The sequence below is a fragment of the Tympanuchus pallidicinctus genome, unplaced genomic scaffold (assembly GCF_026119805.1).
Source record: "Tympanuchus pallidicinctus isolate F22 unplaced genomic scaffold, pur_lepc_1.0 scaffold24, whole genome shotgun sequence".
Taxonomy (NCBI): Eukaryota; Metazoa; Chordata; class Aves; order Galliformes; family Phasianidae; genus Tympanuchus; species Tympanuchus pallidicinctus.
Window position 1 is genome coordinate 1,842,637 of NW_026294741.1, and position 27,811 is coordinate 1,870,447.

The 27,811-nt window shown below is 44.4% G+C and overlaps 4 protein-coding genes across 7 annotated transcripts in view; 1 reads left to right on the forward strand and 3 right to left on the reverse strand.

Moving 5' to 3' along the window:
* Positions 1–2,272: 2,272 nt before the first annotated feature.
* On the reverse strand, positions 2,273–4,124 carry PIGW (phosphatidylinositol glycan anchor biosynthesis class W). Its single transcript, XM_052689293.1, has 2 exons — positions 4,006–4,124; positions 2,273–3,773 (listed from the first exon to the last, which is right to left on the reverse strand). The coding sequence occupies exon 2, from the start codon at positions 3,757–3,759 to the stop codon at positions 2,278–2,280; it is 1,482 nt and encodes a 493-aa protein (XP_052545253.1). The 5' UTR covers positions 3,760–3,773; positions 4,006–4,124; the 3' UTR covers positions 2,273–2,277.
* Positions 4,125–4,513: 389 nt separating this feature from the next.
* On the forward strand, positions 4,514–20,505 carry MYO19 (myosin XIX). Of its 3 annotated transcripts, XM_052689288.1 has the most exons (24): positions 4,514–4,972; positions 6,270–6,414; positions 7,130–7,278; positions 7,496–7,609; positions 8,439–8,571; positions 8,783–8,852; positions 8,953–9,055; positions 9,266–9,362; positions 9,861–9,937; positions 10,329–10,419; positions 11,410–11,581; positions 11,845–11,918; positions 12,009–12,130; positions 13,344–13,457; positions 13,599–13,775; positions 14,048–14,194; positions 14,667–14,774; positions 15,349–15,419; positions 16,195–16,304; positions 17,703–17,866; positions 18,374–18,503; positions 18,684–18,769; positions 19,093–19,386; positions 19,726–20,505. In XM_052689288.1, the coding sequence occupies exons 1-24, from the start codon at positions 4,961–4,963 to the stop codon at positions 19,852–19,854; spliced, it is 2,889 nt and encodes a 962-aa protein (XP_052545248.1). In that variant the 5' UTR covers positions 4,514–4,960; the 3' UTR covers positions 19,855–20,505. The 3 variants fall into 3 exon arrangements, with proteins under 3 accessions (XP_052545248.1, XP_052545250.1, XP_052545249.1); XM_052689290.1 differs by lacking the exons at positions 18,374–18,503; positions 18,684–18,769; positions 19,093–19,386; positions 19,726–20,505 and adding an exon at positions 16,683–16,790 and having other exon boundaries at positions 17,703–17,809; XM_052689289.1 differs by lacking the exons at positions 18,374–18,503; positions 18,684–18,769; positions 19,093–19,386; positions 19,726–20,505 and having other exon boundaries at positions 16,683–17,820.
* ZNHIT3 (zinc finger HIT-type containing 3) lies at positions 10,288–22,204 on the reverse strand. The gene is made up of 5 exons (XM_052689298.1): positions 22,078–22,204; positions 21,921–21,952; positions 21,694–21,840; positions 20,861–21,047; positions 10,288–10,400 (listed from the first exon to the last, which is right to left on the reverse strand). Exons 1-5 carry the CDS (start codon positions 22,155–22,157, stop codon positions 10,388–10,390), a joined length of 459 nt encoding a protein of 152 aa, XP_052545258.1. The 5' UTR covers positions 22,158–22,204; the 3' UTR covers positions 10,288–10,387.
* Positions 22,205–23,121: 917 nt separating this feature from the next.
* LOC128083751 (lysophosphatidic acid receptor 1-B-like) overlaps positions 23,122–27,811 on the reverse strand; it is a 37,991-nt gene continuing 33,301 nt past the window's right edge. Inside the window, exon 3 of one of the 2 annotated variants that reach the window (XM_052689296.1) lies at positions 23,122–24,174. In XM_052689296.1, the coding sequence (XP_052545256.1) occupies positions 23,438–24,174 (737 nt within the window). In that variant the 3' untranslated portion in view covers positions 23,122–23,437. Of the gene's footprint in view, positions 26,720–27,811 lie in introns of both variants that reach the window. The other variant, XM_052689295.1, reaches the window with a different exon arrangement.

The window sequence follows — 27,811 nt, forward strand, 5'->3', positions numbered from 1 at the left end:
GCAGGGATGGACCAGGGCTGGGTGCCTCCACTGCTATTCACTCCTGCATCTTTTCAAGCCCCCTGCAGCTCCCCATTTCCTTGCATGGATTCTATGATCTGAGCACATCTCTTGGTTCCTGCAGGAGCACAGTTAATTATCTGTATCCATTCATAGTCAAAACATTCAGTATTAATAACCGCTGGTTGCTTCAGGGAAGAACTTGCCACGGTTGTTAGTGACAATAAGTAATGGGAATTAATTGTTGCTCATTAATTCAGCGGTGAACAGCTTGCTTCACATGGTTTCAGAGGAGTGGTGCTGTGCCCTGTTCTCCCTCATGTGATGCCCTCAGCTCCGTCCCTGCAGCCACAGCTCCGTGGTGCAGCTGCTGCCCACCGGCCCCTGCAGGCCCTGCAGCCCTCCCACAGAATTCCAGCTTCATGAAATTGCAGTTCACATCCAGACAGCGCGCTGCTTGTCCAGACAGAACCCAGCTTTGTCACACCCAGTTAACGCCTTCGTGCTGAGCCACTGTGATAGACTTGTGCTCTCAGGCAGAGCTCACTGCAGGCCTCGTGCTTCAAACGCTTCAGAAATGAATATCCGTGAGTTATTGTCACAAACGAGTCAGGCCAATCGGCGATGGAGGCCCTTCTTCCCTAGGCGACGTTTGGAATTGTTTTGGAATAAATATATACACCAGCTCCCAGGAAGCACTGCTAACAACTCTGACAATTGTGCTTATTGCAGTTGTTCCAAGTATAATACAGGCTGCTTTTCTTTAGTTCCATAGACTGTAGGGCTATAACTTGGAAGTAAACAAACATGAACTCAGTGTGTCCATGGTATACAATCTTCAGTCTGCATCTTTCTATTGGCCAAAGCCTGAGAGAACCTCATAAATTTAAGAACATTCCCCAGCATGTCTGCCTTAAGGGATTTGATTTGGAGGCACTCCTAAACTCCCTTAGGTTTTATGATTCATTGCATTCAAGAGAGAAAGAAAAAGTTGAAATATGACCCATGTGCACTCCTGTCATTCCACTAACATTAGGCATTCACCATCAGCTATCACCTATATTCTACTTCTATACTGTTTATATCTTGCATTCTTGAATTCCTCATGACTTTTAAACATATTTCTCTTCTCAGGGACTTAATGAGGTCAAGAACAGTCTTAACAGACTTAAGGAAGTGAATGAAAAGAGTGTTCTGCTCTGAGTTTTCAAGAAGACTGTGATAGATGAGCACATCTCTCACCAACACACATCAGTACCCTGACCTACTGCAGTGTGCTGCTTCCCATTTGCACACAGCCTGCTAACAACTCACACAGAACATTCCCATTTCAAGACATCTCAGCTGTCAAAACACTACTAAATGAGCTACTGTTTAAAATAACCTTACAGACAAATATGTGGGCATTGAGTACCTTAAAGTAGAGCTGAAGACCATATTCTACAGCACTCCTAAAGATGAGCTGTCACAGCATGTTGGAATGCAGGCTGCAGGTGAATTAGCTTTGGATCTTTGTGTTTTCTTAGAGAAGTTCGTGCAGCTCTTATTATCTGCACCACAAATCCCAGCAAATCCTGTATGAATTCATCTGCCGTGGGGTTTTATCGTGCTTCAGATAGGGTCTTCATTTACATTCAGCACTGAAGGTGAAAATAAATGTAGCTTTAATTCAAAGGCTAATTTAGATGTCAATCTATGATTAACATTCCACACACCATTACTGCCATCAAAGCTGAATGTATGCACAAATCTTTCTGGGGCCAAAGCATTTTAAAGCATCCACTTACTCTACGCCTTTTAGATAAAGAATTACTCTTATCTATTATTTATGCAAGGACCTTAACCAACTAAATCTTTACAGTTAAGTCTCTCTCTACATAATTATTCATGGTTTTCATCTGGCTTCTACTCCATACACTGGTACTGAATTTTACCAGCACTGGGATGTACCTCTTGAATTCACATTGTTGTTCTGCATACATGCTTCCTTCAGACAGACGTACATTAATGTCTTTCTATCAGCACAAGTATTCAGCAAAGCAAAAAAAAAAAAAAAGGTTTTTCAACAGGTAACAGCACTGACTGCATGGTTTAGTGAAAGAAAGTATAGAAGTGAATGAGTAAAAATAACAATAAATATCCATAAGTCTTAACGAGCTGTTATAAATACTATGTTATAAAATATTATATCTATGTTATTGGTAAATATAGGAAAGATACTTCTTTTTCCATTCATATACAGCAAAGTGTAGCTAGTCCCCTTGAGACAGAGTGGAATCACCAAAATTTTAATACTATGTTATTGGCATGCAATATATACATAATGAAACAGTTAAGAAACATATACACGTGCAGTACACATAACGTCAGTGCAGCCCTGCTGTGGATGGTGTCCATCATTACATTCACAATACCAGTCATAACATTCGCTAATAAGAAAAACAGTAACTGATTTTTATTAATGGCAGCAATCAGGCAGATGTGCACAGCCCCTGCCTGCCGCTGCTCCCTGCTGTCTGCAGCCTTCACAGCACGCCAGCACGAGGGCACAGCAGAGCCCTTCACGAGAAGCTTTGTGAACACCAGCACGAGATCAGCCACCACGAAGCTGACAAAGAAGGTGAGGCAGTGAGCGATGACCCACAAGCAATAGGACAGATTGGCCATGCGGCGGGACACGGGGTCTGCGTGGGCTTGGGATATGTGGAGAAACACAAAGAGCACCAGAGCTGCCAGCAGCAGGAGGCACGCTGCTCCCATCCAGTCTTTGACGGAGTCTCTGCGCTTCAGCACATAGAGCCCCACCTGCACGCTTGCCATGTATATGGCCAGGTACCCAAAGAGGGACAGCAGCCCTTCCCTGTTGGCATTCAAAAAGCCTGTCCTACTATCTTCGCCATTGCTGCCGTGCAAGACAAAGGTCTTCAGAGAGGTAAGGTTAAGAATGAGCTGATAAAGTACAGCAACAGTCACAGCCACGATCCAAGATTTATTTTTGGGAAATATGGCTAACAGCAGAGATGCCACAAGCCTCACAAGGGCTAAGGTAAAGAAAAAATTCCAGTGCACACCATACTCCGAAACGTGCTCGTGGTACTCTATAGATTTAACACTAAGGAGTCGTCCAATGCCAAGAACAACCAATGGCCAAATGGCAAAAAGCTGCTTGGCCAGACTGGAGAATTTGGGTTGTGTCACAGCCGCTTTCTGCCGAACTTCGGGACAAACGAGAGCGTTACCGAAAATGAAAGCTCCAACCCCCAGATCCATAACTCCTGTTCCATAGGTCTCAGCTTTGGCATATCGTCGTGGAAACTGCGGGAAATCCACTGCTAAGATGCTGATGGAAGTCAACACATTGACATAAACACGGAACACGGTTATGGCCGGAATGTAGTCCGGATCCAGGAACGTGTTCTGAAAGTCTTTCACTATTTGCCTGAAGGGCACCTGGCTTTGGCGGTATATTGTAAAAAATATTCCTGCACAGAGGGCTGTGAGGATGGCTGGAACCAGGAACAACACTGAAGACAGGACTGTGCAGGAGAACAGCAGAGGGGCGACCAGCACACAGAAGTCCAGCAGCAGGCCGGAAGGCCTCGAGCTTAACGGCTTCCCGCGATGCCGGCAGAGCAGCACCAGGAGCAGCCCTCTGCAAAGCAGGCAGAGCGGGGCCAGCGGCATGCCCAGGGTCAGCTCCAGCAGGCCGGTTCCGTTCAGGTTACTGACGAAGGCTTCTTTCAGGTGCTTCTGCGACATTCCGCTTCCTTCCTCTGAAATGAGAAGCACGAACCGGAGTCGGTTCCGTGGAGCAGGACTCACAGCCTCTCCCCAGTGAGCGCTACGGGCAGCTCGGTGCGGGCAGCCGTGGGCTGCAGCAGCCGCAGCGTCCCTCACAGCTCGCCGTGCCCGGGGAAGCCGAGTAGCCGCTCCGCTCCAACGAGACGCTTCAAGCCCTCGCTCCCCAAACTCTCCAGATAGCAAATACATTGTAAGCAACCATACCGCTCTGCGGAACGTAAGTGTGGAGCGGACACGAGGAGGACGCGAGCCTGAAAGTCGCAGTTCCCACTCGGCCCGCCGCGCTCAGCCCGTCCCGCACTATGTAAACGCAGCCCGCGCTCCCCGCCCGCACTTTCCTCCGGCAGCGGCGTGCAGCTGCTGTTCCGCAGCGCCCGATTCGCCACGAGCTGTGCTCGCAACCCCCGCCCCGTCTCCTCCTCCTACTCCTCCTCCCCTTCCTCCCGCCGCCGCTCCGGTCCGCTCCGCGCCGTCCGCTCGGCCCGCGGTTCCCGGTGAGAGCGACCCGGGGAGGATCGCGCCCGCGGGCACCGCTGAGAGGTCAGCGGGGAGCGGGTCGGACGCGGCTCTGCCCTCCGCGGCGGTCGTGCCGCCGCCCGGGACGGGCTGAGCGCGCTGACCTTGGGGCTGCCCGCCGTTCAGTCGGGTGGGAGCGGGGCCGGGCCGTCCCCGCGGCCGGCGGTCCCATCGGCACGCCCTGCCCGGTGCCGCGGCGCGGGGTCCGCGTGGGAGCGGAGCAGGCGGGAAGAAGCCCGCTGCGAGCTGCTGTGAGTCACCGCTGGCCGCAGAGCACCGCTCCCGTGACGCCGTCACAGCCGCGAATCTTCCTCGCGTAGCTCTGTGCGCCTTCCTCCCTTCTTAGCGACGGGACTCGGGGATGGCTGCGGATTCTTGCCGGGGAACTTCGCTTTCTTGATTCGAGAGAGCGGCGGTTTGTTCCGCGGCGGTCGCACGCAGCGCTTTGCAGTTGGATGCGGATCCGCTCCGCTGCCGTCGGGATCTGCGTGCGGAGCCCCGCGGAGCGGCACGGCTGTCCTTGTCCTCAGCGCTCGTCGTTGTGTTGAAGGGCTCTTCGGACTGGGTTGCCTGAAGGACCCCGAGTTCAGCCCCTGTCGCACGGCCGGAATCGCCCGCAGCGCAGCGCTGCAGAAGTGCCAAAATGCCAAAGCAGGTAAAAGAAAAGCGGGAATTGTGTGAGCTGATCGCGTTCGTACCGCCGGCAAGTGATTCTCGGTTGTTTCCCTGCAGTTAGGATTAGGTAACTGCTAACGGATATTCACCCCGGCTTCAGGAGCTCGACTGCACCCATTAAGTGTGCGGTTTTGAACGGCATTACTAACGCACTTTCGTGCTGTGTTGCCCTTACAGTAGTGGTGATTTTTGTCACGCCGTTGGCATGAACAGGATGATGTTAATGCAGGGAGCAAGCACATCCTTAAGGGTCGCTTTGCAGCAGGACCGACAGCTCTGCTGTACAGGTGGCACAAGTCATTCATTGTGTAGAAATAACGTGATGCTATTCATTAACTTGGTTAACTTGTAAAGAATTGCAGATTTGTGTTATTAAATACAAATGAGCAGGGTTACTCTGAAGGAGTTCCTGACCAGGAGATGGGGAGCAGAAAAAGAATATCCAGAATGCAAAAATCAGGACTGGCATCTCTTCCCTTCCAGCCGCAGCATAACAAGCAGGACCTGAAATCTCTCATCTGGCTAAGTTTTCCATTACACTTGTGTAACAAATGTGCCCTTCCAACTACTGTTGTCAAGGGCATGGGAGCCTGGAGGCTGAGATTTAAATTCTTCTAATGATCCAAAGGAGACAAATCTTCACCTAATATAATCTTCACCTCTTACAGTGTTAGCAGTTCTTTCCCCTGGCTGCAATGCATGCAGTCTTCAACTTCAGTCTCAGGACCCTCTCTCTCTGCTCTGAAAATGGAAGCCTTTCCTAGGAAAACTGTTGTGTTGGACCTCATTGCTTTCAGCTCTGCAGCCAGTCCTGCCTGCTTCCCTCTGCCCAAGTCAGTGTGTGCACTGACTGGGTGATGTCCATAGGCTAAAAGTATTCAGTTTAAGATCGCTGTACAAGCATGTCTGTGCTGAATGTCCTGCACAATTGCGAGCAATGGATCCTGTGAGTTTTAGGACACATTCTTTTTGGGCACCTTTGCTTACAGCCTGTACTGCCAGCAATGAATTCAACTTACAGTGCTGTCAGCCTGCCATCTCTCATATGGCACATAATACTTTCTAAAGACAGAGTGTGCCATGGGAAGCAGTGATGCAGAGGGAGGGTACTGCTTTCAAACTGGGAGGAACAGCAGCTCCAACACTAAATTATTATTCCTTCTGAACCTGCACATGTGTTACATGGATGTGGTAGAAGAGCTATAGCTTGTAGGGAGTGAAATGACAGTCCTGCTATACTCAGCCATGGACTGGTGCTGATCTGACATCCTCCCTAGGTAAACTGCCAAAAAGAAGATTCCGTCACGCAGAATGACGTGAATGAATCATTTGAAGAAGAAGTCAGAGCTTTTCTCAGTGATGAAGAAAAGCTGCATCTTATTGATGATCTCACAAAAGTTAATCCAGTGACGACGACGACAGGTGAGCAGTGAGTCAGGAGATGCACTTTCTGAGGGGTCCCTTTCCCTGCTGGTTACTGATACGTGGTCATTACCATTCCCACCAAAGCCTACTCAAATCAGCTTAGAAAATCATGTTTTGTTGAAAAATTTGTGAACGCTTTTATTGCAGATTTAGCCATACTGACCTCTCAGCAAGCTTTGCATGCCAAACTCACATTTGTACTGTTGGTTTAGGTAGCCAGTGTTTGGTTGAGAGTTTATGGCGCCGGATTGCTCCTGCATGACCTTGTGATTGCAGTTCAGTTTCATATGAACGTATCAGGAAATAAGGTTCCGATGTAGATTCAACACATGTCCATAAAATTGGTTTGGAAAAGTGAATTCCTCACTTGGCTTTTAAAGATGGCCCTGCTAAGACAAGCTAAGGCATCTTCCTTGTGCAGATGGGGACTGGCTCTGCTCTGCAAATGTACAGCTTTGCTTTCTAGGATGTGCTGTGTACAAGCTCATAAAAGCATGCGATTTAATGAATTGTGGAGTCAAAGTACTTAAGCTTCTTAAGAACAAGGGCAACTTTTAAAGGTGTAATTATGTATATTAGATCTATAGGTTTCTCCTGCTCATCTTCTCATTCTCTGTTAATCATAACAGATAACATATCTGAAGATTTTTGTTACAAACAGGAAGAGTCAAATACACTTTTCAAATACGCTAATAGAAGGTGTATCTTTCAGTTCTGAAATGTCTTCAAGCAAGATACACAGCAAACTTGTTTTATACAAATGCTGGCTGCAGCCTGGTGGCTTTAAATCCATTTCAACCCATCTCCTGCCTCTATTCACCTGAGCTTATGAGAGAGTACCATGTTGCTGTTCGCCCCCAGGTAATCCTTGTATTTGAAATCCCTGTCCTTCTGCAGGACCCAGATTTCAGGCTCTTCAAAATCTCTGTGTGAGCAAAATAATTCTGAATGATGAAGCCCATTTCTACTGAAATATGAGTTCTACTTTCAGACAAATGCAAGAAATCCTTGCTGTCCATTGCTGTAGAACTATGTAATTACTGTTCTCTTAAACATGAATATTCTGCTTTGCTGCCAGGATTTAAAACCTCACATCTTTGCAGTGGCCGAAGAAACCTACAGAAATGTTCAAAGCCAGATAGACCCCATAAACCAGACCATCATTGTTAGTGGAGAAAGTGGTGCTGGGAAGGTAAGGAGATTGCTTTCTGTTGACCTGACATTGCTTTCATTGTTTGAGATTTGGTAGTGATTTGTAGTGCAGAATACTTCAGTGAGCAAAGAAGATGGAGCATGTAGCCAGCCTGCTCTAGCAAGACTCTCCTGACATGCATAAAGCATTAAATGGTCGCCACAGTCAAATAGACTCACAGTAACTGCTTTCTAGGTGACATCTGCCACTTGTGGAAGGGCTGGATTTGAATCCTTCAGTAGGAGTTGCTCCTGAGTTGAAGTCTCAGCTTAGTCAGTTAGGAAGGTCATGTCTCAGCAAACCCTTAAGAGGCAGGAGAGGTCAGACCCTGTCCTAGCTCCCTCTGTAATATCCATTCCTATTCAGCAAAACACTTGAGAATATTTTTAAGACTGAGAACATGGTTTGCTGAGTGTTAGTGACTCGAAGTCTGTTTATATTCACAGAATCACAGAATCACAGAATCACCCGGGTTGGAAGGGACCTCAAGGATCATGTAGTTCCAACCCCCCTGCCTAGCAGGGCCACCAAACATACACATTCAGAATATTCAGTTCATCTTAAAACACTAGCTATTACTTCCAGCTAAGCTTCCAGATGGTTACATCTTGGTAAAGCTGCCATTCAGCAAAGCACTTTGATTCCAGTAGGATTTCATGTGTATCTGTTGCGCATCAGCTGATGCACAAAAAGTTTTGGCTGAGCTGGAGCTATAAACCTGACACCATTGCTCTCCAGCATTGTCACCAGATGCATACTGTGTTCTCAGAAGCCAGCACTGTTTCACTGACATAACATGGTAAGGACAAAGGCCTGTTTTCTCTTGCAGACCTGGACATCTCGCTGCCTTATGAAATTTTATGCTTCTGTTGCTGCTTCTGTTACCTCCCCAAAAGGCAATGAAGCTGTGGAACGGATAGAGAAGAGAGTGTTGGACTCCAACCCTATCATGGAAGCATTTGGTAAAAGCAGCTTTCTTAACAGCATGGACAAGTAGTGGCCACGGTGGGAATTTTCTTTTTTAATGTACAAATTTAAGCTACCTCTTGCTTCCTCTCCTTAAAAGACAAAATCTTCAAATAGTGGGACTGTATACAAATCAACTTTTAATGTCTGTATGTCCTACATGGAAGAGTAAAACCGCTGCTGATGATGTCTCTGGTAATTTCACAGGAAATGCATGTACTCTGCGGAACAACAACAGCAGCCGTTTTGGGAAATATATTCAGCTTCACTTGGACAGGTAGTAACTACTGTTTAGATAGCTTGTCTGTGGTCTCCCTCTAAATTTGATGAGGGGAATTTTGTTAAAATCTGCTCTTTTGCCTATTTTTTCCCTCTAGGTTTCACCATCTGAGTAGTGCTTCCATTCAGACTTTCCTTTTGGAGAAGACAAGAGTTGCCTATCAGGCCCCCAATGAAAGAAACTTTCATATATTTTATCAGGTTTGTGTTCAGTTAGTTTTGCTAAATGTTTCTGAGAAACACTGAGTGTGAAATCACCAGATTTAGCACAGTTGTAACTTCCAATATTTAACAGTTCATCTGTCTGCCATGCTTCCAAATTAATCTGTACTCCCAGTCAATTATTATTCCCCATCTACAAGATGTGAACACCCAGGGCAGAGTCTGTTCATTACTTTATTTTGTCTTCAGATCACAAAAGGTGCCACTGCAGAGGAGAGACTGGCATGGAACCTTCCAGAAGGGGCTGACTACCGCTGGCTGCCAAATTCTGAAAGAAACTTAGAGGGTAAAGATTAGTTTCACAAACTGTCCATCAATAACAGATGTGACACTGAGGGAAGGCAGGTAAAAATGCATCTGTCTCACTAAGTCCTGTGACCCAGGTTAGTCATCCAGCACTCTCCTGGCCTGACCACAGCAGATTTTGCAAAGCCATCTGCATTAATGTGATTCAGTTTTAAGTTTCAGTTTGCACTGCTAATAGTTTTCACCTGACTTGAAACTACAGTTTCTGGCCCAGCAAATTTGCATTGCTCTGTGGTTACGTTTAAAACCACCTTGTCTTTGGATGCACTTCAGCAGCCTGCTGCCCATCTTCACCGCCCCAGAGTCAGCAGCAAATCTGTGATTTGATTCTCCAAATCTGGTTTGGGATTTACCAAAATAACAGCTGTTTCCTCGATCTCTTCTGACAATTCCAGCTGAACTGGACGTGGAGGAGATTGTTCCACATGCCTCTGTGTGCATGGCTTTCTTACTAAGTAACACCTGTTTGGCTTTTCAGAGGACTGCTTCGAGGTGACCAGAGATGCAATGTTTCACTTGGGCATTGACCACTCCACTCAGAACAATATTTTCAAGGTCAGGTATAATGCATGGTCACCACAAAGCTCATGACAATGCTTATAATGTCTTTTTAGCATTGGGATTGATGTACATCTGCTTCTGTAGACATGTCCAGATGTCCATGGATTGTTTGGCAATGCTGCCTAGAATGGCTGCAGCTACACATTAGGTTGCATAACCAAATATTATTTTTTAACCAAAAGCCTGCAGCTGTGAACTGTAGATTTCTTTCAGTAATGCTGCACGAGGAATTATTGTAGAAATTTGGAATCTTCTTCCTTTGTGTTGGTTTTTTTTGTTTGTTTTGTACAGAAATGTTTTGATTTGCCCTGTTGATGTGGCCAGGCCAAGAGGACAATGCCTTGGAGCTCTGTTTTAGAAAACACCGTGCTTGATTATCTTGCAGGTATTGTCAGGCCTTCTCCATCTTGGGAACATTCAATTCTCTAATCCAGTGGATGAATCTCAGCCTTGTGAACTAGAAGATAAAGCCAAAGGTGAGGCACCAAGCATGCTGTACTTTAAGGACTATTGTTATCTTCGAGCAGATGTCTAGTAGAAAGGATTAATATATTCCTCTACTTGATAAGAGACCATCAGGGTCATAGGCAGACCAAAGTTTAAGTGTGCTTGTGTTCCAAGCTTCATGGTTTCAAACTACTGCACAAAATCTGAGAGATAATACCCTGATGTTACAGGTTTTTATGTTACAGTCATGGCAACTGTAGCACTGGAGTGTCACTTCAGAAGGATTATTGGCAGGGCTGTTACAACTGATCCTAATCTTTCACTGACATCATAAGACTTCCATAAATCTGATCTAGAGTGGAAAGCAAGGCTTTTAAATTTTCAAAGCAGAGCTTTGAAGTTTTCCTGATAAAGACTAACATTCCACAATCAGAGCAAATCTGCTAGGTTGCTGCACAGCACGTAGGTTGTTCGGCGTATCTTTAGGAGATGCAAAGCTCTAGTTTTCCTTCAGAACTAAAACTGTCCTGAACAATGAAATTTCATACCGTTATTTCACATGCTCTGAATTCACACTGCTGAATATTCAGATAGTACTGAATACAGCTCAGGTTAGCAACATCTTAAATCCTTTGTTTGCAAATACTCATTTCTCTAATGAAGAGAAGTTTCTGCTCAAAAAAGGTGAACAAATAACAAGGACATAACCTAGAGAGTAACCTCTGTAGTGCTCACTTCAGTGTAGCAAACTTCAGACTTTTTTTTGATACTGTTGTTTCATCTTAAATAGAGTCCTTGCAATTCTAGGGATACTGTACATGCAAATTAAGAGGCTGATTGTACAAAACTTTCTTCTGAGTTTGGGTAAAACGATGCAAAATCCCATATTTGAGTTGGGCAATTCACAGAAGAGCTGGGTTTTTTAGTATCATCCCTAGACCTTCCATAACCTAGAAGGACCTGCATTCATTTGACACTCCAGATAGATAATCCTGAAACTCTTTTTTTCCTTGAGTAAGACTTTGTGAAGACTGCAGGAGACTTGCTGAAGATACCTGTGGACGAGCTGCTGGAATCATTAAGAATTCGAACAATAACTGCTGGAAAACAACAGCAAGTCTTCAAGAAGCCGTGCTCTAGAACTGAATGTGACACTAGGAGGGACTGCCTTGCCAAAGTGATCTATGCTAAGTAAGGACATGCAGGCCAGGCTGCTGTGCTAATCCATGCAATTTCTGTGAGGGAATCCTCCTTTCCCTGGCTTTCTGCTTGGACAAAAGAATAGTATAACCCTGCCTTTCCCCTTTGACACACCTTTGATTCAGCCCCAGATACTGATGTCGCTGCAGTATCTATTCGATCTACAGAGAACTTCTGGTTTATTGCACGGATTTTGTTTGGGCACTAAGAAAAGCAAGCACTTTTCCAACTAATTCAGTTGTTATTGTCCACAGATTGTTTGAATGGCTTGTTTTGGTCATAAATGAAAGCATTTACGCAGATACATCATTGTGGACCAGCTTCATAGGTATCGTTTTTCATCCCTGGTTTAACTGAGCAACCTTAAGCCGTTCAGTCTATTCCTAGATTAAAATGCACTACCTTATGATACTCCTAGGTTTGTTGGATGTTTATGGTTTTGAAGCCTTCCCTGAAAACAACTTGGAACAGCTTTGTATTAATTATGCCAATGAAAAACTGCAGCAGCACTTTGTAGCACACTATCTGAAGGCGCAACAGGTAACACTCCACTAAGACCTAATGTCAAATATCTGATTTAAAACAGCATCTTTTGTCTCTCTGATTGTATTTCTGTGCTTCTGGTCAGACCGCAACCTTCAAACAATGCCACAGAAAACAGTAGGATGTGCTAAATACATTGCTGTCACTAACCTGACTGGCCATGCACACTAATTCAAGGTCTCATCTAATATCTTTGAGAGATGCAGACTTCCTGTCAGGCCCAGACTGCTGCTCTCGTAGACTCCATTCAGTCCTGGTTGAATTTCTCCCTATTACACATGCATTACCACAGTGATCTTTGTCATTAACTGGAATCTGTAAAATTGTTTCCTTAATGGTACCAACGTGATGGCACTTTCTGCCTCAGAGCATAGTTGTATCCATTTATTCAGAGATAAGTACCTCTTTGCCCTTAATTTGTGCTTTCATATACTAACCAGCTTTTTTTCCACCTGCCTTTGTCAGTATGCCAGGAGTTAATGGTCAGCAAAGATGGAAACTAAGTTCAAGCACACAATCACTTTTCACTGATTCATAACCTCTGCTTAATAGCATTCCTACCAGTTACTGCCTACCCTCTTAGCTCTCTTGATCTGGCTGTGTCCCAGACCACTCGAATGCCATTAGTGGCTGTGCTGAGCAAGCTTTTGGCAGGAGACTCGTAAAATAACCAGCCAAGGCTTCTGCTTATTAAGCACTCCTTATAGTTTATTCCATAATTCGGCATAAATACTGTACAAATGGCTTCATCTGATACCTTTGTCCATTTCCTTTTGGATCAGACTGGTTTAGTAAGACCGGTTGGTAAAGTTTGGCACACAGTGGTAGGCTCAGGGCTGTGTCCCAATCTAAGCAGTTCCCTGCCCTTCAAGGGAAAACCCAGCAGAGCTTAATGTGACTTTGTTTACTTTGTAAAGCAGCTATGAAACTCTCACTGATAAATCTGTAAAGTTCCCAAATAATGAATCTAATTGTTCAGGTGGGATCTGCTGCTATGTACTCAGAAGCTACTTGGGATAAAATATCCTCAGTTTTTTTTTTTCTTAAGATTCCTGCTGAACTCATGAACTGAGCTTTGGATGAGTAGGCTGAGTCTGTGATTAACTTGTTTGCTTAAACAGTAACTGCATCATATGCTAAGAAAAAACAGGCAGTTATTTGAGCTCTGGTGCCCTCTGCTGCAGAACATTCAGTTTCTCTCTTACTTTAGGAAGAATATGCATCTGAAGGTCTACAGTGGTCTTTCATAAACTACCAGGACAACCAGAGCTGCCTTGACCTGATAGAGGGCAACCCTCTCAGCATTTTTTCTCTGCTGAATGAGGTAAGCGAACTGCTAATCCTTCTGGCCTACTTGCACACCGTCCATTCCAAACCAGCAAAGAAAACACAAGTGCTAAATTAGAATGAAACTTGCCAGATGTTGCCTTTAATTACTAAAAGACATCTTTTGTTTGTTACGCAGGAATGCCGTTTGAATAGATCCTCTAACTCTGACCTGTTTCAAACTCGGATTGAAAAAGCTTTGTCTGATAATCAATGTTTAAGTCGAGACAAGTTTAGTAAGAAGCCAAACTTCATTATTTCACATTATGCTGGGAAAGTCTGCTACCAGCTGGCAGCAATGGTGGAGAAAAATAAGGTAGGTGTTTTCAGAAACGGCTATTTAAAAAAACAGACCAAAAGCAGATTTAGATTAAAGCATCACTAGTCTGTATATCCAGCAATGTTTACTGACTCTGCACATCTTACTCCAAATAAATCATCGCAGATTTGAAACTACAGCTGTGGCTCAGTCAGTTATCGCAAGAAGTACAACTCCATCTACATCGGAAGAATTTATAGTGATGTGAATAAAAGGTGACAGGTTTCTGTGTAACTCCAAATGCTAATGAGTCACATTTGTGCTTGCAGGACCCCATTCCACCAGAACTTGTCCGTGTTCTTCAAAACTCTAAGGACACTTTGCTTCAGAAATTGTTTCCCATTGCAGAAAACCACCAAAATAATACGAAAACGCAGAGCAGAGCGGCTGTTGTTACAGTGGTGTCAAAGTTCAAGGTACATGCACTACTCAAGATTCTGCTTTCTAATGCTGTCTTCATAACTAGATGAGAAAACATTAGAGATGGACCAAGATCAGTAACTGTTATTAAATGAGATGGCTGTAAACCTGAAATGGCATCAGGCTCTGATAATCTCTGGGTTTGCAGTTTTGACTCACTCAAGTTTTACCCTTAACAGCTGGGCATCTCCCTTTGTCAGGCTTTTTTGTATGTGTTCTTATTGATATATTAGCTTCAACTAACAGCCCCGATACAGTTTTGAAACTTTCTGAATTTGCCATCGGTCATTTTTAAAAGAATCCATATTGATATCAGCTGTGCTAATGCTGAGAGCATAAAGTCATTCTTAGGGGGGGAAAAAAAAAAAGAAAAAAAAAAAGGAGCTCAATTGCTTCTATAGAATAGCACCAATTCACTAAACTACCTGTGGAGGAGGAATTCAGTATTTCTCCTGAATTTCTTTGCAGAGTTCACTTGAAAATCTCATGCAGATCTTGAACAGCACCAAACCACATTACATCCGATGCATCAAGCCTAATGCTGACTGCAAGGCAAGGACTTTCAGAAAAGAAGAGGTAATTTCTCCAAAACCTTTCTTTACTAAGTCAGAAACTTCCCAGAAATAACGTGCAGGGCTTTGCGTTGAGTCTCAGATGGCCATGATTTACTTGTAAATCTCTTTCCACAGTATATTTCAAAAGAATGTTTTTTCCTTTGAAATTTCCAAGATAAATGTCCTTTCAGAATCAGATGAAGCATGTCTAAAATGGCACTGTTAAGATCAGCAGCTTGATCAGGTGCAACTTAATTGTTGCTGTATGGTACATTCCCTTACCACAGTGCTCACGGGTTATTTGGGATGACAGCTTCTCAGCTCACAAAGTCGGTAAAGTTCATCTGGCTATGGCTACCCTGCTCACAAAGATATCTTCACAGTGCAAACCCACAACAAAAGTCTGCTTGGGTGTTAGAAAATGCTCATTAGCTGTGTAATCCCCTTCTCCACCCTCTCCATTTGTTCCCTGACCACCAGCGTGGTGGCTGAGCAGAGCTGAACACGGCTTGGGTTGAGGGCATCCCATGCACACCTTCACTGCAGCTTCCACAAAGAACAAGAGTTTTCCTAAAACAACTCAATTTGTGCCTCAGGTTCTTAGCCAGCTTCAGGCATGTGGAATAGTTGAAGCCATCACCATCAGCGCAGCAGGCTTCCCTATTAGGTAAGGCCAAACTTCTTGAGCATTGTCTTACATAATACATTTCTATAGCAATTCGTGGTGTAATAGTTATTCAGAAGAGCTTTTAAGTGGGAAATCCAAATATTTAGTAATCTGTTTTATACCACAAAGCCTTAGGGATTCTTTTAAAGCTGTCTGAAGGGTTCTGCTCTGTGCTTGTTTGTAAGCTTATTTGAGCACCTTTCATAGTTTGGAGACAGCAATACCTGACACAAATCTGGGACCTCACTGTACCTTTGCAGAGAAGCTGCAGAAGAAATGTATTGATGTAGACTATCATGTACTAAAGCTTTCTGGTTTTTATGTGCTTCTTAGTATCAATTGCAGCAATCAAAAAATACGTGAAAAAATGGCATTCATCTAAGTGTGGCCTTCTTCAGTACAGTATCTATCATAGCCAGTCATCTTCCTGGCTTTTCTTACCATCTTTAGAGGATGGAGGGAACAAGGCCTGAGCTAGTCATGTTACTGACTGGAGTGAAGCTTACTGTTTTCATCTAAAAAGCGTAATTCCTGCGTAGTCTTTGTCACAGCTGAAAGTCCTTGTCTATTACTGGGCGACAGGTAGCCTCCTGAATTTCTTCAGTAACTTTATAGTTTCTTACACGTTGGTGACTACATAGGCCTCAGTCTTTTTGCAGTCTATGAGTTGGGTTTTTTAAGCCATTCTGCAATTTTTTCCCTTCAAAGGATAGATTATTTACCAGATAGTAATAAATGATACTAGCCTAGTATTAACTGTACTTTTGTCTATCAGGATCTCTTTTCAAAGTTTCACTGATCGCTATGAAATACTGAGAAAGTCACGTAGGTCCAGCAAAACCAGTGCATGTGATAAAAGCAACTGCCATACTGCCAAGAAAAAAGGTATGTTTGTTTAGATAGACCCTTTGCTATAAAAATGTCCCTGCACCAAGTTGATATCACATAGATCAGATGCAGTAATTGTATTCAGCACTTTGAAACACCCACTATTCTCAAAATACATTTCTAACCTCTCTAAACTGACTTCAGTTTCTAATCTGCCTAATGCATATGGTGGGCTCTTTTAAAAAGAGCAAATCCTTCATCTTTACTACTGCTTTTCCATGTTCCTCTTTGGTAGAAGCAATTAGTTATGAAGTAATATAATTTGATTTAGAAATAGTTAAGTAAACCAGAAAACCACTTACCTTTTTACTTATATTCCTTATCCTTCTTTTTTCCCCCCACTTTGTTTTCTTGCCAAACGCACTGACCTTCTAGCTTACCTGGATTCTGCTGCTTCTTCTGCCTGTTACAAACTTCTGTACACAATTCTTTTTTCTAAACAAGAGCGAGGATGGACATTAAATACATAACCCAGTCTACCAGGTAATGTCTTTGGTGAGCCCCTGAAAAAGGAGCTCATCATCAGATAGTTACATTTAATATTGAAAGTGACTGCAAATCCCTTCCCTGCCCCAGATTAATCCCATCTTCTTGGGTCTTTTCAGTAACCAGTAGGTGTGAGAAATAAGGTCAGTAAGGACCAGCCCATTTCAGATGTGTTTAATGGCTGGAAATCCGTTCACCTTGCTGAAATAAAATGAAGCAGGGAAGTACAGTCTGGAAAATTACTTGCATTCCATATCTTTCTCCCTTAATTATAAACCCATTAGTTAGAATGCTTCATTGTGAAGTTAGTACTCCTTTTTATCTTCAGTGGATTACAATCTGCAAACAAAATAAAACAATTTCCTAAACATGAGGATAAGCTTTTCTTTTCCTATCAGCTTGGTCCCATGAACATAATGATAGTCACCAGATGTCTTTCTGTATGCAAGAGTTGTTTGTATTTGTTTGCAGCGCCTTAAAATGCTCTCATCTCCTCACAAATAATTATAGCAGAAAAACAAACTGTATCCAGGATGAAAAGATACAGTGACTGTCAAGTTCTGGCATTAGGCATGCAGAAAACTCATGCGGCATTGCCTTGAGCAATACAGTCTCCTTAAAGGACAAGTCTGAATTAAGTCTTCCTCCCATGCCAGCTTGAATATGCCACAATGGAGGCAATAATACAGTGCATTAGCATCCAAACCACATCCTCCTTTAAACACATTGAGCTATCTTTCTAGTTGTTAGCACATGGCAAAATCTATGCAGCTGCATTTCTCCCTAGTGGCTAGAACCAGTCATATCTCAGCCATCACCCCCACATGGATGCGGTGTCTCAGTGTAAAGGCAAACCTGGTGTTGATTTCCAAATTTTGCAATACCTTCTTTTCAATACTTCATTTGCAGGTGAGACTGCAGCAGTGGATGACAACAAAGCATCACGTTCTGTTGTCATTGAGATCCTGCAGAATGTTGTTCCAGGACAAAGTGCTGCTGAGCCCACAGGGAAGAGATCAGAGAACACTCCAGTGTATTGTGGCAAAACCAAAGTATTTATGGCTAATTCTGTGGTAAGAGTGCCATTTCCTCAGCTAACAGTTCTGGAATATACTTGTGTTGCTGGTGTTCTCACTGTTTCAGCATGGATGACAGCTTTCCCTGGCTTCTGCTGGTAGCTTAGCTCCTCTGACAGGCCCAAGCAGATCCTTTTTTGACAAATACAAAGAAGGCACTTCTGCACTTTTACAAAGCTTGCACACTGAAGGGTGTAGCTATTTAAAAAACAAGCAAAACAAAACAAAAAGCAACTCTCACTCAGTAGAGCTAATTTTAAGCCAGCTGTTACTGTGACTTCAGGAGTGTGTTTTCCCCCACAACACTTTTTCCCCCTCAGATATACATGCTTTCTACTTTAACCTTACATACTATATATAACTGTATAATAAGCATTAATGACATGCTGTCATCTCTAAAATATAAGCAATCTTGGGACCTGACAAGCAGCAAATGATTGTAGAAGGGTTAAGAACACAGCTCTGTCCCTGACTATTAACTGCAGGTTCGTATCCCCAACACAGCTAGAGCAGCTTGAAGCTAGAAGAGCAGAGGTGTTAAACAAGAAAGCATTTTGCATTCAGTGTTGCTGGAGAAGATTTAAACAGAAGAAACTTGCAAAGGAGAGAAGGTCTGCAACACTCATCCAAGCAGGTAATTGGATGAGAGTGTGGCTGGACATAATGTAACTAGTAACATTTCAGCCACAGTGGGTATTTAAAGAAGGGATATGCTAATTGAACATGGAGAAGGCTTAAGTGCCATCTTTCTTACAATGTCTGCAACAACTGCTGACATTCTTTGTACTTAGATTTCTTTTAATTAAATCTTCAGCTATTCGCTCCTGGTTAGCCAGGAACCGCTTCCAAAGGATGCGCAGGGCTGCAGATGCCATTAAGCATGGATGGAGGAAATGGAAAGTAAGTATGTTGGTACAGAAAAGGATTAAAGCTGAGCGAGTGAAGCTTTGTAGTGGTTTGAGAAATAATCTGCCCCTACCAACTAACTGTACAAAACCCACACTGTCAGTTCTTCAGAAAACATTTCTTAAACTGAAGCACAGAAGATGGATGCCAGTCTTCTACAGCTGCTTGGGAGCTAATTTGTTCTTAATTATCTATAAAATGGGAAACCATCACACACGGTGTCCTATCCCTTACTCTTTATCCCTTATACTTTGTTTTAGACTCTTTGTTTGCAGTTTTAAATTTTGCTCAATATCTTTTCTGCATCTCTTTATCAGGCAAAAATGGCTGCTTTAGCAGCAGTGGAATTAGATGAGGGTGGTGAAAAGGCACCTTTCTCAGCAATGTCAGCCAAATCACCATGCTCTTTGGAAACAGCTTGGCCTCTACGTGCAATCATTCAGCTTTGGCCTCTTGGCCTCGTCCTGTCTGCTGCGCCTGTTACCATAGTGGGACTCCGGAGAGAGCTGTCTCTGCTGGCATGCTTGAAAGTACTTCAGAGGGTTGGCTGCTACAAGATGGAAAGCAGCTTCTTAGGTTGTGGCATCACTTCTATTAGAGCTCTCCCGCAGGTAAGATACCTCACACAGCACAACTAAACTGTCATGAGGTCAGGATCCTAGAACAGTACTGGCACAAAGTCTGCTGTCAGTCTAGTTTTTCTTTCTTTCTTCACTGCTTTAGATATGCAAGGATGATTCTGATGTTAATAGGTCAGGTAAGACATGGGTCTCAGCTGTGAGACCAAAGCATGAAAGTTCTTGCTAGTCTGTCATAGGAACAAACTGATCAAAGTTTCTAGTTGTACTTACAAGTTGCTTGTATAATAAGGCAGTGCTTTGTCTGAACAGTGAAACTAGATCACAGTTCTGCAAAGCACCAACTGGCCTCTCCACCTTGTTTTCTTCCAGGGCTCTGTCAGGTTTCACTGCAAGAAGTCTCCCCTGCATTACGCAGATGTCAGTCCCCACACAGCTGCCTATTCTGTCACTGGTTTTAACCAGATTTTATTGGACAGAAAAGAACTGCTTCCAACATAACTTTTGGCCATCCGCATGTACAGAACATTTCCTTCAGGGAAGGACTGCCTGCAGGCTGCTGCTTTTCAAGTTACTCAACGTCCCTATCTGCTGCTACCTCAGTTTCCCATAATCACACGTATAATCAATGTATGCATATTATAATTCAAATTTAGAATGCAGGGGAGGCATTCCTCCTCTCACACACTCACGTACTAGAGGAGATAATCAGTACTATGAGAAAATAGATCAAGTGCTTTAAAAAGTATATACTGGAACAGAACACTTCTAGCTGTACATGGCCAAAACAAGAGGCTGGTAATGAGACAGCAAAAAAGGCAAACACTTCTGATGTGTGCCGGGCTCTTGTTGGGAGGTACCACAAACATTCAGTAACCTGCGACCAAGGAAGTAAGTAGCACTCAACTGTAACACGAAAGGCAGATGTCTCAGGGAAAAGCAAGACCAGAGTCTTGCTTTTTATCTACAGGACCAAAATACATTGTGATCTGTGTGTTTCTAACATGACCTAGCCAACAGCATTACCTCTGCAGAGGGACCAAGGTTCTCATCAGGGCACACTATACCACCTCTGTTATGTACGTGGGTCTTGAAAATGTTCAGCTTTTCTGTGTATGCCATATCTAAATAAACTCTTAAGTATCTTGTGAAGGCGTATGACTATCCTCAACAAGGTCAACAAAAGCATTTCGGGTTCATTTTGTGAGTTAAGACAAATGCCAGTATATTTAATATAATTGTTACTGGGAAGTGGTATTTCCCACAGGTGACAGGATTTCTGTACCAACAGAGGGCAAGTCCACATAATACCAAATTCAATTCCTAGCATCTATAAATTTGTCCAGCACTACGTCATTATTTATCAACTCTAAAATGAAAATTAGAGTGCTGACATTCATGAGGAACTGAACTGGGGGGAATACATGGCACAGTGCACCGTGGGGTGCTGCAGAACGGCTTTTGTAAGAGGAAAACCTGAAGGAACAAAAAATATTCCCACGCTCACTCAGGAAGAATGTTCTCCTTCTCTGGGGGTTCCACAATCCTCAAGCAGCAATCTGCAAACTCCACAAAGAGTGGCTCCTGCATGTATTTTTTCATGAGAGAGCTTTTGTCTTCTGCTTGGTCAATGGTCAGCAGCAGCTGCCTGAGGTGTGGGTTCAGCAGCAAACCTCTCAGTTCTTCTGATTCTCCTTTAAAGACAAGGACAAAAGATAATGAGTATCATGTTCACCTGAAGTCCCCACTGTAAAGGATTTGGTTTCTGTTAAGTGATGCAGTTCAGCCCTCAAGCCAGAGAAGGCAGAAGCCCTTTCCTCTATCAGAACCAAATCAGAAGATTAATCCCTGCATCCGCATGAAATCCACAGCAAATCCCACTTTGGAGCAAAATCTATGAGGTCACGCTCTTGTGATAACCAAGCATGGATACAGAACTTATCACAAACTAAATCTTCACTTTCTGTTTTTATGCATTTCCTCCACCAGCACACGATCTCAAGTCAGTATCAGGGGCAGGGTCCTCCCTAGAGGCAGGGAACAGACTGCCCAGGGCAGCAGGCACAGCCCTGAGCGGCTGGGGCTCACAGGGCGCTGGGACACAGTCGTGACACAGGGTTCGGGCAGCGCTGTGTGGAGCCAGGGCTGGGCCTCAAAGCTCCCTGTGGGTCCACTCCGGGTGGGACTATTCCGTGATCCCGCACGGCTCACTACGCGCAGTCACAAACGACGCCATAACCATCCCTACTTTGCCGGCGCACCCCCAAAGAGGCACCGAGCGGTGGCTGTCAGCGCCATAACGTCCCGCCTGTTCGAGGCCCCCGCCGCCCCCCGGCTCACCCAGCAGCCGGAGTTTCTGCAGCGGGACGCGGTCCTGCTCGTCCTCCTCTGTCAGTATGTCGGCCACAGACCACGCGCCGTCCGCTTGAGAGCCGCGCTGCGCCGCCCGTTCCTCCGCCGGCCGTTCCCTCTGCGGCGCGCATCGCTCTGCGATAAGGGACAAGGCCCGTCACGGCCGCCCGGCCCACCGCACCGCACCGCACCGCGCCGCTCTCTCACTCACTCACCTCTGTGCGCCTTGCAGCACGGCACGGAGCAGCTGCGGGATGACAGCCGCCATTAGGCCGGCAGGCCCCTCAGAGAGGCGGCCCGCAGCCCCCCGCCCTTCGGCCCACCGCCCCGCTCCCCCCCGCGCCGCCGCCCCCCCTCCCGCCCGGCGCTCACTATGCGGCAGCGCAGCGCGGACAGCGGTATTTGGCGGCGCCGTCCGCCCCGCACACCGCGCACGGCCGAACCGCCCGCATGGCCGCCCGCAGCGCCCTGCCCCGCCCCGCTCAGGCCGGGTAGCAGAGCGCCGAGCGGGGACGGCCGGAGCGGAACAGCGGCGGTGGGAGGGGCCGGCGGTTCGGGGTGATCGTGCGCGGGTCAGGAGAAAAAAAAACATCGAATCGTTCCGGCTGGAAATCACCGAGTCCGTCCCCACCATGATCACTAAGCACGTCCCTAAATGGGGTCACAGAGCTGACCGCGATCTCCCTGAGCTGTGTGGCGTAAAGAAAACAGGAAAGAGGTTTTAAGGCAATGATGTAAAATGCTGGGTACATGGTTTGTTAATGTAACGGCACCCGCCTCCCTGTTACACCAGCGGGCGGCCGTCTCTCACATAAACTCCATTCCTCACAGGCGCTGCACAGCAGTTCCTGTGAACACGATTTAACAGCAGCAGCATTTAACAATGAACGTGTGTCATTTGGGTCTATTGGTCATCGCCTCCAGGTTTGTCACTATGGGCGAGGTGGGAGAACAAACTGGGCCGTTGAGACCCTCCTAGGCAACATTTCCGTGTCATTCGATGTAAGCATTCATTTAGCCCAGGATCTGACCAGTTAATTAAGCAACAACCATTTCCTCTTTGGAGAGAGGGAGGGAGGGGAGACCTTTTCCTTCTACAAAACACGTGCTCTTGAAGTTTTTATTTCATTTTGCTATATGCCATGACTACAGTTCTGACAATGAAACCTCCATTGAGGTTTTCTCCTAAATCAAATCAAATGTCAGTGGCCACAGTACACGAGCGTGCTGCCGTTCTCAAGCAGGGACACAAAACGTGTGGTCACAGAGCTCCCACAGAAGCACTGCAGATACACCGACAACAGAAAAACTGCGCCGAATGCCCCAATAACTGATTCATCAAATACTAACAGATACGATGTCACATGCTGCAAATGAGAAAGTAACGTTACATTTTCCCCTACACAACTGAACAAAAAAAAAAAAAAAAAAAAAAAAAAAGCCACAATCTGAGCAGCAAAGAAAGCACGTCAGAAGCGGATTTCCAAACGCCAAGCAAACACAGCTGACGGGGTGTGATTCGTTCCCAAGCAGCGCGCTCCCGTCTCCCATCCGCACAGCAGCGCAGCTCGCCGAGGAGCCCCGCGCGGCGCCCCGCCCGCAGCCGGCCCGGAGCTGTTCCCGCCGCGGGTGCTGAAGCGCCGCAGCCGGCGGAGGGCTCGGCCTTCGCTTCGGGGCGCTCCCGCTGCCCTGGAAGCAGAACAGAGTCCACGGAGCACAGGGGCGGCCGCGGTTAGATGTTCGCGATGGTGCAGGCTTGGAGACGTTTGCCAGAAAGGCATTTCAGAGACTTGAGTTTAGCCCCTAGGGTTTTGGTTTTCAGTGTATATATGATGGGATTTCCCAAACAGTTCATGGTTATCAGCATAGCTGTGCAGTTTCGGAAGATGTAGACGCTTGGATAGAGATCGAGGGGGCACTGGTGGTTTATTGCATCAAAGATGACTCCTGCAAAAAGAGGAGCGTAGGACACCAATGCCAGGAGCCATATAAAAATACTAGTTCTGGCAACCTGGATTTCAGCTGATTTGTAGGTACCGATAGCTTGCCCACACGCTTTCATTCTCAGCTTTCTTTTCCTCAGGATCATAATGATTCTAAGGTAGGTGAACAGAGGAACAATAAAAGCTGCCACAACATTGGGAGTGGTGATGAAGATGAGGTAGTCAACACAAAATGGACTGTAGAGGACTGAGAGATTTTTTCCTGTGTGCAAGCAGTTCCACCCCATCAATGGCAGGCAGCCCAGAAAGAAAGCAAGGACCCAGTTAATTAAAACTACAGCTATGGAATGGTTTCTAGCAACCCTGAACCTTGTCCTAATGCTTTCAGCCACAGCCAGGTAGCGTTCAATTCCAATGCTTACCAAGTTATAGATGGTGGATAAAATAGATGTAGTATATAAGGCATAAGGTGCAAGCATATCCTTGGATCCAAAGATTGTGTCATCAGGTTTGGTGATGAACAGCACTGAAATCCAAAAACCAGAAAAACTTGTGAAGAGATCAGAAAAAGCCAAATTGCAGAAGAGTACAGAGATAGGCTTGTGCAGATCTTTTGTTGCTTTTCTGGTGATGATGGCTGTGCAGTTGAAGATCACAGATGCTATGTTAATGGTCAGCTGAGGGATGCCCAGTGCAAGCACTAAATTACGACTCCAAATTTCCGTATGGTTAGCAGAACAGTTTGAGTATCCATTCATGGTGGAAAATCCTAGATTCAACTGGTAACCATTTGCTTCGAACATCTCCTATTCTGTAAGAGGCTGTACTACTTGAGTGCTACTGTCACCTTGTTTTTCAATCAAAACATGAGTCTTCAAACACAGCTTCTATTGGCACATCATCGTCATGACAGTGGATTAATCTTTAACCACTTGTGTTTTTAAATATTTGGGTTACCAACTCAGAGCACTTCAGTTGCTAGGATAGCTAAAATTGGAAAACACATTTACTACTATAGAATCAATCTGCTTAAAGCAGCTTTTATCAAGAACAAAATTTGGTTCAGGCATTCAGAGATCTCCAATTTTAATCCCTCTAATTGCCCCTACTCAGACCGTACACAAGCAATGGACAAAAATGCTGACATTAAGCTGGAGATTCCTTATTTCTGTCACTAACCTAGCCACATAACCTGCAATTCTGTTCTTAGAAATATTACTCTGTAAAATAACGAAAGATCCCTCTTTATACGGACTCCTTCAGTTTTATGTGTTCAATAATCCCTTAACGTACAGTTTTAAATCTTGATTGGAGGACAACAGAATCAAGTTGGTTACTGTCTCTTGCTTACAGTTACAAACCAATGGGACTGATGGTGCCTGTTTTTCTAAATATGGTTAGATCATATCTACAGAACAAACCCCAGCCTAGACAGCAAAATGGCAAGATCAACAGCAGCACTACAAAAGTGCTCCCAAAAGGGGAGGAGGTTCCGCCTTCAACGTAGCTCTTGTGCTTGGGCCTACAGAAATATCTCAGGAAGTACTGAATGCTGGAGTACTCAGAAGTTCTCAGAATACACCTAAAATCATCTGTATTTTCCTTCTCTTGTATAAATCAGAAGTTGATGTAGAAACATGACAGGCATTTATGCTGATACCATTGCAGAGGGATATTTTGTTTAGTTTTTTAAAGACTTGTACATTAACAAAGCAACAGAACATTACTGTATCTTTCTCTGTCTTTTTAAACTGAAATGATTTATGGGAACTAAGTTTGAAATACGTGAGACTAGGAAAACTATTCTTCGGACGTACATTTATGCTGTCAGACAGCAGAGGGCACTACTGTAACAATTAGTTTACAGTGGGCAGCACGGCAATTCTGAACGCTGGAGCAGTTGGGGTGAGCAGTGAGCACACCCGTGTGTCATTAGCAATAGAGCAGTGAGCACACCCGTGTATCATTACAGATAACGTGGATTTTTTTTTTCCTGCCCAGGAGTGGCTGCTTTTGTTCTTTAATGCTCGATATGGCACACCTCAGGGAGACCCATGTTTTATTTGAGACACCTACATATGGAGAGACCTTTCCAACATGTTCTAGCTGTGACTGGCATTCAATTGCAATTGAGCAGTGAGTTTTTGCAAGCTTTCCCTTGGTGAAAGCATCTAAGTGAAGGCATTTCACTTACAAAGTTACTCCCAACTAATTTGCAAGGCTCCATGTAAGAGTTTGTTGTTGTTACTGTAGTTGGTTTGTACTCCTTCCCCACTCTTTATTGGCATTCTAGCAAAAGATTGACTTTTATTAGTAACAGTTTTATACTATGATATTTACAAAGTAGCTCAGCTAGTGCCTAGGAGCTTTCCACTTTCTGTGCTGTTATCTGTACAGCATAGCAGCAAGTTCAGCTCTCATACTGTAAGTCTGTGAACTATCTGATAGCTCTGACAGAATTTACAGGGCAATAAATCTGTGCAAATCTGATTGGCTTAAAAAGGAAAAAAACCTTCCTGTTAAAGTTGACATTTATGAACATACTAGGGTTGATGTGCAATTAGCACTATAAAATTAATATATATTAGAAATGCTTTGCACAGGTAAGCAAAATATTTCGGACAGTCACTGTGAAATCCAAAGATTATATAGAAATAAGGGCTGAGAACTGATTCACCACGTCTGCTGATTTATTGATATCCTATGAACTATTCTTCTCAAGTGTCACAGCAAAGCATTCTCTGTGCCATGCCTTGTGCAGATTTGGCAGCCACACCCTTGGTATGAGGTTGCTGCTGAGCAAGGGCTCTTATTTCTGTCATCTTCTCAGTGCCAGCACCACAAGTCAGCAGCTCCCTTTAATAACAGCAAATGCAGCAGCAGGTAACGTCCAGCATGGATGGCAGGGGTGGCAGAGGACACCAGATCAATCTGCATGAACTCCCCATCTCTCCCGATTACTTTCTCTGTGACTTTGTGAACTGGAGGGGGGCTGAGGGCTGTGATGACAGCAGGCTAGCTACAAAGGACATCTTCAAAAATCTTTCAGAAACTACCTAGAAATTGAAAACCTAGAAATAGAAATGCATAGCCATGAAGCTGGGCTCCAAAATGCCCTATTCCTGAAGATGCTACTTGTCTCTAGTTTAAGAAGTTGATGTTCAATGATGAAGTATGAATTCAGAATGTAATTAAAAATAATACTGAGAAATATAAACGGCTCTTAACAAAACATTTTGTAATTTTAATTCCCTGACAGAACTGCATAAAATTCCCTAATAGAACTGCATAAAATTAGGATGGAAGACAGTATTATTATGGAAAAAACTTTTTTAGTCCGCTTCAATATAAAGCAAACAAACAAACAAACTCCACAGATCTGTACATCTCAACTCTGATAAAGTCTGACCTCTTGTAAGAATAGGTGAAAAGTAGTTTCAACTGAAAGCAAACACTTTGTGAGGTAGAAGGCGACTGTGTTACCAAACCCGCACGTATAACAATGTCCACTCAAGGTGATTCTTATCACGTATTCTGAGAACTTCATAATCTTATTATACTTACACCCACAACACACCTGTGAGGTGTGTTACAAATTACAAATTATTTGCATAAGATCACATGAAAGAACGGCACGAACAGAGGTAAACCTAGGCTAAAACTTTAAACACTGGCTGTGCCTTACTACTAGCAGGCATTTGATTAACATTTACCTCGATTTCACCCTCTCCACTGCTCTTGTTAGTACTGTTTAGTAATTGTTTTTGAATTTCTTTATCTGAATATCCAAACTGCTGTTGTTTTGATTTTGTTGTGAAAGACATGGCATTACTTTATTTTGTGAAAAAGATCCCAGCAGTAGCAATAGCAATAGCATACTTTTCTCATTGACACCTCCTGGAATCTATGAGTTTGATAGCAATTAGCCTCAGATAATTCCTGCAGAGAAGATATTACTGAAGATGCTGAAAATGCTGAAGAGAATGGGACGTGATAAGCCTTGAATTTTTAAGGACCATTCACTTAAAGCAGCCATTCTGGAAAATTTACCTTCACACAACCGAGGCTGTGGTCACAGAAATGCCCAGAACCTGCAAGAACCAATGGTGTTTGGCAGCCCTCAGAATAACAGGTCCCAGCTGAGACATGCCAAAGGAGGTTTC

Coding starts and splice junctions, on each gene's coding strand:
- PIGW (XM_052689293.1), bottom strand. CDS start 3,759: ATGTCGCAGAAGCACCTGAAAGAAGCCTTCGTCAGTAACCTGAACGGA.
- MYO19 (XM_052689288.1), top strand. Junction 9,938..10,328: donor CTCAGAACAATATTTTCAAG/GTCAGGTATAAT, acceptor ATTATCTTGCAG/GTATTGTCAGGCCTTCTCCA. Junction 12,131..13,343: donor ACTATCTGAAGGCGCAACAG/GTAACACTCCAC, acceptor CTCTTACTTTAG/GAAGAATATGCATCTGAAGG.
- ZNHIT3 (XM_052689298.1), bottom strand. CDS start 22,157: ATGCGGGCGGTTCGGCCGTGCGCGGTGTGCGGGGCGGACGGCGCCGCC. Junction 21,953..22,077: donor CCGCGCTGCGCTGCCGCATA/GTGAGCGCCGGG, acceptor GTCATCCCGCAG/CTGCTCCGTGCCGTGCTGCA. Junction 21,841..21,920: donor GTGCTGCAAGGCGCACAGAG/GTGAGTGAGTGA, acceptor CCCTTATCGCAG/AGCGATGCGCGCCGCAGAGG.